The sequence below is a fragment of the Podarcis cretensis genome (assembly GCF_951804945.1).
Source record: "Podarcis cretensis genome assembly, chromosome: 3".
Taxonomy (NCBI): domain Eukaryota; kingdom Metazoa; phylum Chordata; class Lepidosauria; order Squamata; family Lacertidae; genus Podarcis; species Podarcis cretensis.
In genome coordinates, this window is record NC_137172.1 from 45985650 (window position 1) to 46000188 (window position 14539).

At 38.7% G+C, this 14539-nt stretch overlaps 1 protein-coding gene across 1 annotated transcript in view; it reads right to left on the reverse strand.

Moving 5' to 3' along the window:
* The window catches only part of FMN2 (formin 2), a 180324-nt gene that overhangs the window by 55476 nt on the left and 110309 nt on the right, over positions 1-14539 (reverse strand). Inside the window, exon 8 of the mRNA XM_079969431.1 lies at positions 1015-1076. Coding sequence (XP_079825557.1) covers positions 1015-1076 — 62 coding nt within the window. The remainder of the gene's footprint in view (positions 1-1014; positions 1077-14539) is intronic.

Below are 14539 nucleotides of genomic sequence, written 5' to 3' on the forward strand. Positions count from 1 at the left end.
TTGCAGAGAGAATCAGGGCTGCTGGAATTCCATTAGTGGCCCTAGAAAGAATTTATTTTGTTAGGAACAATGACTAGGAAAGAAGGATCCTACAGGAAGGTTGAAAACACTTTTGGCACAAGAGCATGCTCTTCTCTTCTCCTTCCCCTCCAGAAAGCAAGTTTGGACTATAAGCTGACATAATTTGGGGGCTGAAGTCTGAGCTATGGACTTAGTTTAGGCATTGGGGTACGGAATCCATTTAAAAATATGTTTAAGTTGCTCTTCCAAACCACTTGAAGTGTGTGTGGGGGGGGGGGAAGCATATATTGGTGTACTGTACTTTAGCTTTCCATTTCAGCTTGGATGCTCCTTGGATTTTCCTTAAATTTAGGTAGAAATGATATCATTTATGAACAGACAGTTTTGTGGCTTTAAACTGAAATCAGATCAGTAGATACATGGAGGGAAAATAATGTAGACTATAGCAATTAAATAAAGCGAGAAAAGTGAATACAGAAAGAAAATGGATTTTAAAATAATTATTTTAAATATATTCATGTTAGGCAAAAGATAAGATTTAGTGCCAGCCAATCCATGACCTTACAGTATATTAATGTGTGTTAATACTGGCTTTTATTACATGCTAAGAATGATTAAAATGTAAAACAGCTATTTCACAATAAAACCAGCAGCTGACTATTAAAAATGCACCAAATAGATCTGGCATATGTCCTCTGACTAACTTTTTGATGTGTAGGAACATATTTTTCCCACTGTGCTTTCCTATTATGCTAGACTACATGTCTTAGTCTACTAATTTGTAATGTCCTGTCTTTGAGGGGTTACACAATTTCCCAGACCTTTTAATTTCTGCATGGTGTTTTCCATTTGATTTGAACCAGGAAACTGTTCTATTATAGCAACACTCCCATAGCCACAACATAATGGCTTTGCCCTGGTTTTCAGGCAATCAAAAAGTGCTAATAATACAATGAGTATATATTCATGATATATATTTGTCTTGTTACTCACATTCTCATAAAGGGCTTGAAGAGTCTCTAAATCAACCACAGAGTTATCCAAGTTCACAACAGCTGTGAATAAGAGAGACAAAAGTGGAAAAGGATTACATGTCAATATGATAATCCATCAGTGAAGAAAAGACTAAGCACAATAGTTTTTTATGACCCACTGGTCATACAGCTTAACGGCTTAAAGTTTATTAATGCTTTTGAAAAGTGCTGTGTCGAAGATTGTGGACAAGGAACCTGGTGGAGCCAGGTGTCAAATGTTAAGAAATTCATGCCCCTGTTACCCTGCAAGACACACATAGGATCCCATGAGTACGGCAAAAGTCAAAGATCAGAGATAAGCTTTACATCAGAGTTTCATGGTCCGACTAAAAGCATTATAGAAAATCGCAAGTCTGTTACAGCCAAACACACACACACACACACACACACACACACAGGAGACCTGTCACTGGTTGGGTTTCACTCTTAAACTGATTAATCCATAGATCAACCAGTGACCTTCAAGACACCTGACAAGGGTTAAATCTTCTATGCTCTAAAGCCAAAGATTTCATACAGATATAAAACTATGCTTTTCTGGTCCTGAAGTAATCTATGTTTTGCCACAGATATCCATTACTGTTTTTTTCGTGTGAAAACAAATGTAGTTAGCCATTACACAAACAGCAATTTCAATCAACCCAACTTCAAAAGGAGAAAATGATGATTATGATTAACAAAGACACCAAGAAGGAAAGTTAAGATAATTCAACAATAGCAAAGATATGAAAATTCATATTTATGCTAGCAGGATGTATTGCTATATCGAATGATTTAAAAGCTTGTCATGGTGCTTACTTCAAAAAACATTTTTAAAAGAAGACAAATTTTGTTTGTAATACACTGAGTTCGCAAATGAGAAAAGCGGCTCAGACTTCCAGCAGACAGGATGATTTGTGGCTGAGAGGTGGGCAATGTAAAGTAGACTCTTGACCCTCATCCATCTAGGCTGGTTACATTAAGCCAGAACTAGCTGCCCATGTTTGTGTGATAACTGTGGAGGTTGTGGTGTTTGAACTTTGTGAAAGAAAGGCTCACTTGCTTTAGATTTTCAGGGGGAGAGCTATTGCCCTCTTTCAAATTCTTCCCATTTGGTTACCGTTTGGTTACAGTTGCTCAGGTTCATAGTTGCAACTTTCTGCATCTTTTTGTTGAATTTCAGGGTGTGCTTGTGGAGTGGAATTGCTTGGATAGCCCTGTCTTATACCCTCATTTAGGAGATAAAAAAGTGGACCTTGTTGATTCTCTTACTCAAATTTAAGCATGACCAAAAAGAAAAAAAAAATGGGGGGGGGGAGGAAAAGCATCAACAAAAAAGGGAGCACAGATAGAATTAGGCATATGACCACCCTACTCCCAATCCAATCTCAAAATTACAAGCTTGGTGGATCAAGGGAATACTGTGGACATAGTTTATCGTGATTTCAGCAATGCTTTTGAGAAAGGTTCCCCATAATATTCTTGCAGAGCAGCTGGTAAAATGTGGATGGGTGAGGTAACTGCTAGGTGGATTTGTAGCTGGTTGACTGACCGAACTCAAAGACTGCTCACTAATGATTCCTCATGAACTTGGAAAAAAGTGACAAGTTGGATGCCACAGGGTTTTGTCCTGGGCTCATTGTTGTTCAACATCTTTATAAATGATTTGGATGAAGGTATTGAGGGGGTGTTCATCAAATTTTGCAGATGATACCAAACAGGGAGGGGTAGCCAATGCTGCTGAAGACAGAATCAGGATTCAATGTGGCACTAATAGATTGGAGAACTGGGCTCAAACTTAACAAAATGAACTTCAGTGGGGACAAATGTAAGCTTCTATATTTTGGCAGGAATAATTAGTTGAACAAATATCAGATGAGGGACACCTGGATTGCCAGTACTACATGAAAAAGAATCTAGGGGTCTTCGTAGACCACAAACTGAACATGAGTCAACAGTGTGATGCAGCAGCAAAAAAAGACTAATGCTATTCTAGGTTGCATTAACAGAAGAATAGTGTCCAGATCAAGGGAAAGCATAGTCCCACTCTGTTTCACCTCTGTCAGACCGCACCTAGAGTACTGTGTCCAAGTTCAGAGCACCACAAGTTAAGAAGGGTATTGACAAGTTGCAATGTGTGCAGAGGAGGGTGGCCAAGATGATCAAGGGTCTGGAAACTGAGCCTTATGCGGAACGGTTGAGGGAATGGGGTATGTTTAACCTGGTAAAGAGGAGACTGAAAGGAGATGTGATTTCCATCTTCATATATTTAAAAGACTGCCAAACAGAGGGTGGAGCAAGCTTGTTTTCTGCTGATGTGGATCCTAGGACCAAACCAGCAGCATCATATTAAAAGAAAGTAGATTCCGATTAAACGTCAGGAAGAACTTGCTGACAGTAAGAGTTGCTCAGCAGTGGAACAGACTCCCATGAGAGGTGCTGGATTCTCCTTCCTTGGAAAATTTTAAGCAGAGGTTAGATGGCCACCAGTTTTGTATGAGCTAGTTGAGATTCACGCATAGCAGTGGGTTGGACTACATGACCCTCTGGGTCCCTTCCAACTCGAGTATACTGTGAATCTATATACTTTTTAGGTAAAATGTGACCAGGAAAGAACCCTATCTAGCATTTCCACTGGCTATTCCTGACAGCAGATTACATTATCCTGTATAAATCAGTACCCTTCACTGTTGCTAAATGATTCTGTGTATACACCTCAAGATTAGAGACAATATAATTCATGCTCATTTGTTTCTCATTGCTGTAAAGCATTCAGTGATAAAATGCAGTGTCTGGGACTCATCACATTTCCCCCCTACAGGTCTGAAACATAATTTTAGTTACAGTATAATAAAAGAATATATAAATAAGGAAACGTTGATGTTGATTGCACTGAGCAGGGTCCAGTGTGTATGTAGAGATTGGAGGAAAGAATTTTAGCAGATGAAAATAACATTCATACATTTTGGAATGTACTAACTTCCTAAGACAATCAAGTTTTTCTTTTAGCTTTCTTTCAAACCTTTGTTTTGTTTTACTCCTTCCCTTTTCTAATTTTTGACTGCATGGAGTATTTTAAAAGTTACCTGGTTATAACTTTTTTCTTTCTTTCCATTCCCTTTCTTTGTGAAGGTCATGCTGGTTCAAGAAATAAATAAATCCAAAACCAAACACATAAACTTTAAATTATTTAGATGGGAGTAAGTTAAAAGTCTCACAAAACCACCACGAAAAACCTTTCAGCATATCTCATTTTAATATGAACTTACTTCTTGACACTAGAAACCAACCTCTAAAAAATGGTACCAAATACTGAGGGACATTCTCAGCCCACATTTTATACTGATGAGAGTTGGAATCTGCAACATCTGGAGGGTCACAGATTGCTCATGCCTGGCAAAAGCGGACCAAAGTAGTTAACTTTTCAATGAACTTTCAATGATGGTCTCAACTCTCTGAGACTACAGATATTAGGTGAAATGGGCTAAACACAAGAGAGGAGAGGAATATAACTAGTACCAATCAGCATAAAAAACTGGGATGGAGGAAGAGGAGAGAGGACCTAGGCATCATACGATACACTCAATCTCTTCTCCTTCAAGATAGAAAATATGTGTACTTTAATCACAACCCATTCTTCTAGATGAAAAAAGACTTTTTGCTCGTTTCAGTGATAGTAACAAGATCCATCCCGCTGCATAGACAACACTGACCATAATAATGAATCCTCTGGAAGTCAAAGGGATTTAAGCATCTCCAGCATTCAAGGGTGGCTCGCTGAAAAGTACCAGTTGTTTGATAGAGTCCCTAATCACAGGTTTTTTTTTTTAAAAAAAAACAATTGTGTTCAGAATAAGAAATCTAAAGTTACTGGATAAAAATATGCTTTCCCAAATATTCAAAAGGCAGACAAATGCCTTTAGAAGCAGCCTATGCTCTGAATACAGGATGTGCACTTGTATAAAAATATTCTGTTTTTAAAGTGCTTCTGCATTCTTTTAGCTGTTTGTCTTGCATTTCCCCCTCTCAAATGTGTTAATTTTTGTGTTTCAAAATACATTACAGCTTCTCTTCTAATTTTTCAAGTTATTAAGATTACCTAAGAATTACTTATAGAGCAACACAACACAACTTTTGATTGAATCAACACAATCAACACAACTTTTGATTGAATGCTTTTATGAGATAAGAAAATGTATGAGATAAGAAAATGTATGGCAAACACAGTGCCAGGCCTGTATACTTTCAACTGCACAGGTATGCAGGAGAGTGTATATATTTCAGAGAGCTGCTTATAAGTTCGCTTATAAGGACACCATGAACACGGTTCTCTGCTTTTATGAAAATAGCTTAATCTAGAAATAGCCTTTAAAAAATAGCATTAAAAAGAACTATACAGACATTCAGGTCTGTGGAGGGAAAGAACCTGGATTGTTCAAAAATTCATAGCCAGTGTGTGCAGGCCTTGACAAAGGTAAATGATAGCTGACAAATTTCTAACCCCAAAAGCAAAACTAAAATAAAATGACTAATTCTTATTTATTTCTACACTTTAAATTATGTACTATCATGTTTTTTTCTTTTTCTTTAAAGAGAGATTATATGAACACGAACACCACCCTTCTCTGCAGATAAGAGACATTTAATTCCACCCGCAACATAGACTGTCCTAACACCCGATATATATTGACACTGCTGCTTCTCTTGCCTGCCATGCACCTAAACTTGTGGCCATGTTGATGTGGGGGCAGGTGAACAAATAACTGAAAATGTATTTCCAGCTGAAGTGACTCTTCATGCTTTCTTTCTCCATATTTTGGAAATGTCGTCTACATTTTATTTAAAAATAGTATAAATGGCACAACTGTGGCTTGAGGCTTTGGCACGCACAGTTCAAAAATTAAGCTCGCCATCTGTCTCCAAAGTGTGCTGTGAAGGTGAGGGGGCGGGGCGCGCAGGGGTTGACTGGATCCTGGAAACAGTCAATGCCTCACTTAGCCAGATAGTGGTTCCCACTTGTCTAAACAAGGTGGTGGTGGTGGAGGAGCGACTATTAAATTAAATAGTTCTATTAAATTTAGTCATCACTTTCTCTCCAAAAAGTCTCAAAGTGACATGCAAAATACCATATTTCCTTGAATCTAATGCTCACCTTTTTGGGCCAAATTACTTTGTGAAATTAAGGTATGTATTAGATTTGATGGCACATTTACATTTGCCAGCAAATACTTTTTTTGTTTGTTTCAAGGTTCTGAAAATTGAGGTACAGAAGTACCCTAAAATGTCCAAAATTATTGTTAATTATTATTAATAATTATTAATAAAAGTGTTCATCCCCCAGAAATTAACAACAGGAAAAATCTCCTACCCCACTCCAAAAATAAATCAAACTACATCATTATTTCAGTGCTTGGGGAAAACAAGAATGTTCTCTTTTTTTGGCTCCAACAAACGGACAATGCCACAGAAGAGCATTCTACAGCTGAGGGGATGCTACTGAAATGGCATATTCTCTTGTTACCACTCTGCATCATCAAGGCACATGCAGAAGGGCCTCTCATGACCATAAGGCAGGTTTGTATTGGGAGAGAAGGTCCTTGAAGTATTGGAGTCCTGTTCTTTATAGTTTAAAACTAGCACTTTGAGTCTGGCCTACAATCTAATTGGCCATTCATCTAACAACTATCTTTGGACCCAGAATGAGATTACTAGTGCCTGGTTACAAATTTTCCCTTTTTGGTCTAGATGCTCAAAAGGATAGTGGTTGGTCAGCTGCAGACCCTCTTGGAAGAGACTGGTTATCAGTAACCATTCCAGTCTTGCTTTAGGCCCTGTTTTGAAACTGAAGCAGCTTTGATCACCATGATGGATTACCTTTTTCCAAGAGAGAGACATGGGTAGTTGATTCTCATGGATCTCTCAACTGCTTTTGATACCATTTGATCATGATATCTTACTGAACTTGCTCTGTGGGCTGGGAGTTAGAGGCAGAATGTTGTGCTGGTTCTCTTCTTACCAATGGATATGGTTCCGGAGGGTAGCACTGAGGAACTTGTGCTCAACTTCATGAAAGCTGATCCATAGAGTCATTCAAGGTTCTACCTTGTCCTCATGCTATTTAACATCCACATGAAGCTGCTGCATGAGAGGTCAATGGAGATTTGGAATGGGGTATCATCAGTGTGCTGACAACCAGCTCTTCTTGTCAGATAGTCAAATGAAGCTGTGCAAGTTCTGAAACATTGTCTAGACACTTTAAGGAGCTGGATGAGAGCCAATAAACTGAGATGAAATCCTGATAAGACAGTGACACTGTGGTTCAGTGGCTCTAGAGCAGCGGTTCTCAACCTGTGGGTCCCCAGATTTTGTTGGACTACAACACACATCATCCTTGAGCTCTGATGGGAGTTGTAGTGCAACAACCTCTGGGGACCCACAGGTTGAGAACCGCTGCTCTAGAGTCTAGGAATTATATATTCTACCTGCCATTTATGGGCTTGCACTCCCTGTAAAGAAGAAGGTTCTTGGTCTGGGGGCACTACTTGATCCAAGTTGATCCATTGACACTTGAGTCAATGGAGGCTCAAGTGTCCCTGGTGGCACAGAGTGCTTTTGGCCAGGTATGGCCACTCCTGAACAGAGACCAATTGGCCACAGTAATCCATGACCTGATAACCTCCTGACTGGATTGCTGTAGTACACTGTACGTAGGACTGCCCTTTAAGATTAATTTGTAAGCTGCAGCTTACATTTCCATTCAGAATTCAAGGTACTGGTGATGAGTTATAAAGTCCTGAATAACTTGGAACTTTAATACTTGAAGAACAATATTTCCTTGCATAGTGCTGCCCAAGTGATAAGCTCTGTTAGGGAAGTTTTTCTTAACGTATGCTGCCAGGAGGTATACCCTATGCAGTGACATGAGAATGTGCCAGTGTCCCAAATGTAGAACTCCATCACTTCTGAAATTTGACTGGTGCCTAATCTTTTAGTACTTAGACACTAGCTTAAACATGGCAAATCATTAAGGCCTTGGGAGGCTGTTGATGTTCAGTTAGAATCTGTTTTGCGGTTTTATGGCAATCTGTAATGTGAATTTTATCTGCTCTTTTTTTGTTGCAGGTTGTTACTTTAAATTATTTTATTGTTCCCCATCCTGAGATATTTGAATAAAGGGTGGGTTATACTTTTTTTAAAGTGTACTTTTTGATACAAGTAGGCTCCTCTTCTATAAATAACAAATAATACTGCTTCATTTTGCAGAATTATGATGAACACTGACAATATCCATACAAGGGAGATGCTCACAGATGCATTACAACCATTCTACTGTAATGGCAGAATGAAAGACCAAAGACCATTATGTTTAGAGATTGGTGAATGTCATGTAAGAAATTGTTACTATTATTATTATTAGTTTGTTTCAATTTTACCCTGCTTTTATACCACTGGGTCCACAAAGCTGCTAAAATACTTTTGAAGATACAGTAGAAAAAGACCAAGGCAATTTAAAAAATGCACTTAAATATGAGTAATGAGCACACAGTTACTAGTAGCATTGATATCTAGTCTCTTCTTTTTTGTTATGGGGATATATGATTTGGCAGAGGGGTAAGGGATGACATGGTGCAAGATTCAATCCACGCCCTATGCATGCTGTTGGGCACATCCCTCTCTCATGGTGAGAGGTAATTCTGCATGCATGAAGAAGAGGAAGGAAGAGTTCCATGGTGTACTATGTCATGCCCACCAGTCCACAGCAATAATGTTACAATGATATAGATTTTAATTCAAATGCTGTAAAATAGGAGGTATTTTTAGTATAAACATTTCCAATGCAGGCATCTTGAGTAAACAAGCTTATATAAATCCAAAGACATGTTACTGATTAAATCAGCCAAAACTTCATACACCTATACAGTTTGTTTATAAAATTTGTGCAAGTTAAATTTTTAGAGAACAAATACATTTTGTTTGAGTCAGTGTGTCGCCTTCTTGTCTGGGGAAAGGGAGGGGAAAAATGAGCCCAGTGTTGTAATCCTTTCAGAATAAAATGTTTAAATGCAAACATGATTACCATTGTAGACTGTTTAATCTAGAGAGATTATATTGCAGTTCTATTTTTGAGAGTTTTGTTGATATGACCATACAGAGCCCTTTAGTGCTTATCTTAATTATTTAGGTAAGTTTTATTTCAGTTTGGCAAGTGATAAAAACATTGGTGAAGAAAAGAGGAGGTCACTCTCAAACTGGAATATACCTTTCTGAAACAAAGTGTCCAGATGAGAACAGTTCTACCAAATCTGCCTGTTTATGGGTTTCTAAGTAAAATAAGATTTAATTCCTTTTCAAAGCATCTCAGTTCATCTCAAAACAAATTTGATTCAGTATTTTTTGGTGGCAAGGAAGATCTGCCATAAAGATCACCTGCCATTTTTGACAGCAGTGGCGGTTGCAGCCTGGCAGGAGAGTTGGGGAAAGTGTTTCCTGTCCACATGGCCAGCTCGTGCTTTCATTGACCAGTCATGGGGGCCTATGGGATTTTCCTCCAGATCTTATGATGTATATGGTTGTGACTTTTTGATGTTTTGCTTATTGTTTATGACTACTTTTGTTATGTTTGTAGGTACTAATTTTTTATATGTTGTAAACTACCTTGAGTACAGTTTTAACTTTGCAAAGATAGCATACAAATACGATGACTGATTGATCCCCTCATAGTTGGGAGGCCTCTGGGGCAGCACTCCATGAAGCTCAAAGGACTGCCACTGCAGACATACAAGCTGCTTGAAAAGATAACACATGAAACATTAAAATATTTTCTAAGATACTAGTACAGTGGTACCTCGAGTTGAGAACTTAATTCGTTCTGGAGGTCTGTTCTTAACCTGAAACTGTTCTTAACCTGAGGTACCACTTTAGCTAATGTGGCCTCCCGCCGCCGCCACCACACGATTTCTGTTCTCATCCTGAAGCAAAGTTCTTAACCCGAGGTACTATTTCTGGGTTAGCGGAGTCTGTAACCTGAAGCATCTGTAACCCATGGTACCACTGTAGTAGATACTACTAAGGTGAAGCCTATTCTGATTCTCAGTTATTTGCATCAGTTATTCCCCAGATACATGAACTAGTAATGTGAAAAGTGGATCTAGGTGTTAAAAAGGGAGGGGGCCCTTCAACTGCTATTTAAAATTGGAGATAAAATATATATTCCACTGCAAACATTCTTAAGGGCATCGACAACCGAGCAGTAGAAAATGACTATGGCAAAAGGGGTAGCAATTACGCAAAGAAAAGAGGATGGAGGAGTTGAAAATGATGCCCACAAATATATAAAACATGAAAGGAGTTGTAAGCATGATATTCATGCTACCATTACGGAACAATTGCCAAATGACACAACTGGCAAGCACTACATTGTAGTACCATTTATGAGGCAATGCTGAATGCCTACACAGTTCCTGTCATCTGGAGTTTAGGCACGATGCATGACTGAGTCAGCTAATTAAGCTATTTCAATTCTGCTGTTACATAGCTACTTTGCACTTTCACTTCCAATTAAGTCTTTTAACATGATTATGTGAACAACAAAGTGGTAACAAAGTGGTACCATATCAAACACCATTCCTTCATAATTCCAGTTACAGATAGGTAGCCGTGTTGGTCTGCCATAGTCAAAACAAAATAAAAGAAAAAAATTCCTTCCAGTAGCACCTTAAAGACCAACTAAGTTAGTTCTAGGTATGAGCTTTCGTGTGCATGCACACTTCTTCAGATACACTTCTTTTATTTTGTTTCATTCCTTCATAAGTTCAACATGATCAGAACAATCCAAGTGGGAAGAAGGCAGGAAGAAATGTAGGTAGATGAACAGCCATGCTGGGTGTATGGCAGCAGGGTGCAAGGGAGGAGGAAGCCATGTTTTAACTTCCTTCCTTCCTACCCACTTCCTGGTATCCTCCTCTTTTTTACTTCAAATGACTTCCCCTCCTATTTGTTTTCAAAGGGAGGGAAAATACACTCTGTGACTGGCACAAACAGGTCAAGTGCTATCATTAGGCCAGTTAGGCAACTGATTAGGGTGCAGACCTTTGAGGAGCTGAGTTTTATATAGATTAGTTTTTGTGATATTTGTTATAAATTTCTGATGTTTTTATTTATTTTTATTTTGTAGTTTGATTAATTTTATCATTTCTACAAGACATCTGTTTTTGAACATGAAGATAGCACTTTGGGGGGCAGGTAGCTTGCCTAGGTTGCAAGATAACCTAGCCCTGGCCCTGGGCATATATTTCCCCCCATTTCAGGGATGTGTTCAGGGAATGGAAAGTTTCTGGATCTTTTGGAGCCTCCAGCCAATGTGGCCTGGCACACCCTCTTCTCTTTTAACATCAACTGATGCCAGAGCCCCGCGATGAGTAAGGCAAGGATCACAGAGCCAGGATGGGCTGAATGAGGTTGAATACGCTTCCCTTTGTGTTTGGAAATCTACTTCTGCCCTTGGAGGAGGAGGAGATCCAAAACATAATACAGGCCCTGGGGCACCCACCCAGGGAGAATAGGACTGCTGCTTAAGAGCATTAAAATACAATATTCAGCCCAAAACTAAACAATGAAATTACTATCAAATGTAGGTTGATCTTATACAGAAGTGTTGCTAGAAAATTAACCCCAGTTTTACAACCAGCACATAAATCCAGTTTTCTAGTGTGTTGATTTATTACAATATAAAGAACTACATTGTTTCTCCTTATTATTCCAGAATATTAACTGAGAACAGGCTTAGAACTGCTACATTTTAATTATTTCAAATTGTACCACATGATGCCTGAGCAAATTAGAAAAGCAGACTCCTTTCCTAATGAAATAATGCATTGGAGATACTTGTAAACACTAATCATGCCATGTGGGAAATGTCTTGAAACAAATGGTTTGGCTGCATGGGCTTGTCTGTATTTTACTGTTTAATCTGGTCATTCTACATGGAAGCAGACTGTGTTCTGGGACCTTGTGATCTTCCCTTTTCATATATGCCAGATTCACTCATCACTCTCATGGGAGCATTTGAATAATAAAACAGCTTTGGGATTAGAGAAACAACATAAGGCATTATACCATTTGTACAAGGGTTTTGTCAGGATACTGCTTCATGGGCATGGTGGAGCAGAGACAGGTCTGCCATATTTTGAAGAGCAAAAAGGAGGACACATTTGCCAACTTCTACTTTTAACTATGGGTCGCTATAATGCCTCTACGCATGTGTCCTGGAAAAAGAGGACACATGGCAACCCTATAACCTGAACCACAATTCCATTATTACATATTACTAAAGTCAGACAAAAGTTATTCATGGACTAGGAAGTTGTATGATTGACAGAGACAACAGTAATTCATGTGTAAATCATGGCTAGACAGCTTTTTGAAGCATTTCCATGAAGTGAATATACCACAAGCGACAATGGCTCTATCGTACCACTTTCACTTTTCTGAAAAACTTTAATTCATCTCCAGACAAAGTAATTTCAATCTTTCCTATTCTGTAATGGATCCCTGTAAAAAATGTTACCAGTTTTGATCAAAGCACCAGAAAGTCCACTGACATCAACCAATCTAGAGTGTGGGTTTATACTAAATAATAGAAAATGTATACCTAGAGGAGCTTTACCAATCATTACCAGGTGCATTGTGCTTCATATCATTGGCTGTTGAAGGTGGAAGCTAAAAGCATGACTAGGCCATATTTTACACTGTGTTAGCATTATCAGGAAGAAGAGAGAGGGAAATATGGGTTTAAACATAATTAAATTCTTTAAAAAGAAAATGATAGTTTGTTTTTATTCTAAAGCCCTGCTTTAGAGATCTTACCAGTTTGCAATTATCTGGTTCAGAATATAAATTTGTCCAACTTTTAATACTCAGATGAATTACAAATTCTGGGTGATTTTCCCCAATTATTCTTAGGCTCAGAATATGAAACCAGATTCTCTATGTGCTCATTGTTCAGGTTGACCAAGCTGCTTTAGATGCGCAAAAAAGTTATTGAATGTAAACCCCTCAGTTTAGATCAAGGGTTGTCAACCTGGTCCCTACCACCCACTAGTGGGTGTTTCAGGATTCTAGGCGGGCGGTAGGGGGTTCTATGGCACAAGCTGAATCCTCCTTCCATCGAGCACTGGTGGGCGCTAAGGAAATTTTACCCTCAAGAAAGATGCATTAGTGGGTGGGTAGGTATAAAAAGGTTGACCACCCCTGGTCTAGATGGACTGCAATTTAAAGAGCATTGCAATTCAATATTTCAGCCCAGTCTTTCAAGTGCTATGAAACTCCATGAATGACCAAGTTAGGTGTTGTGTATGCTCGCACACAGAAATGCAACTCTCACTGACTGTTGTGAACCACATGACCAGATCACCTGACAAGAAATCTTTCTGTTTGGTGAGTATCTTCTCCGTATTTGAGTGAATCCTCTTAACTGTCTCTGCTCTCTCTTTGTGTGTGTGTGTGTGTGTGTGCGCGCGCGCACGGCGCGTGCGTGCGCTTCCAGGTATGTTTGTTTTGGCCTGGAGCAGTTGGATTCCCAAGTGGTCTTCCACCATGTTAGCTTCCCAATGGGCAACACGATAAGGCACGTGTACATAGCACCACAAATATGCATTTGTTAACATTGTGAGCCAGAAAGGAACTCTCAGAAACAGTCAGGTATTCCCTGAGTTGTTCATTAAGGAAAGTTGCAAATGCAATTCTCAATCTAAGGTAAAGGTAAAGGGACCCCTGACCATTAGGTCCAGTTGTGACCAACTCTGGGTTTGCGGCGCTCATCTCGCTTTATTGGCCAAGGGTAAATTCCACACTCCTGTTACTAACTTAGATGTATGTGTGTGTGGAAATAAGATTTATTGTAGTGTGTACCATGGGTGGATTTTGAATAGTAGCTCAGCTTAATTTATTGCTGAGATATGGAAGGTCTTACTGTATTTCTTGGATAATAAAGACAACAGTATATGTTGGATTTTAAAAGTCTATGTATATATATTGCAGTTTTTTAATATTATGATTAGGTAGAAAGAAATAGAGAAGCTATCTCCAATGCAAGGCTAAAACTTCTTTCAGTCATAAATTATAATGTCACAAGTTTAACCAAAAGAACCCTGCCTGTACTTTTTATTTCTACAAAACAATGGGTGTCAAACCAAAAGGAGCAATAGAGACGCCATAATGATATTGTCCAGATGGAACAGTAATGATAATAGTAACAGTTCACTCAGGAAATATTACTTCTCAAAATATGCATGGTTGGAAAATGCAATAACCTTGATCCCGTCACAGCATGAATAGCTGAAACAATGACAGAAGCTAACACAGCATTTAAGATTTTTCCATGCATCTATTATTACTCAAAAGAGACAATTCTGCTCTGACATCCACTTCCACATGGAAGAGAGACACCAAGCACAATTTTGGTGTGGAAAGAAGTGTGACATTCATTATAATTTTATTTGGCAGGG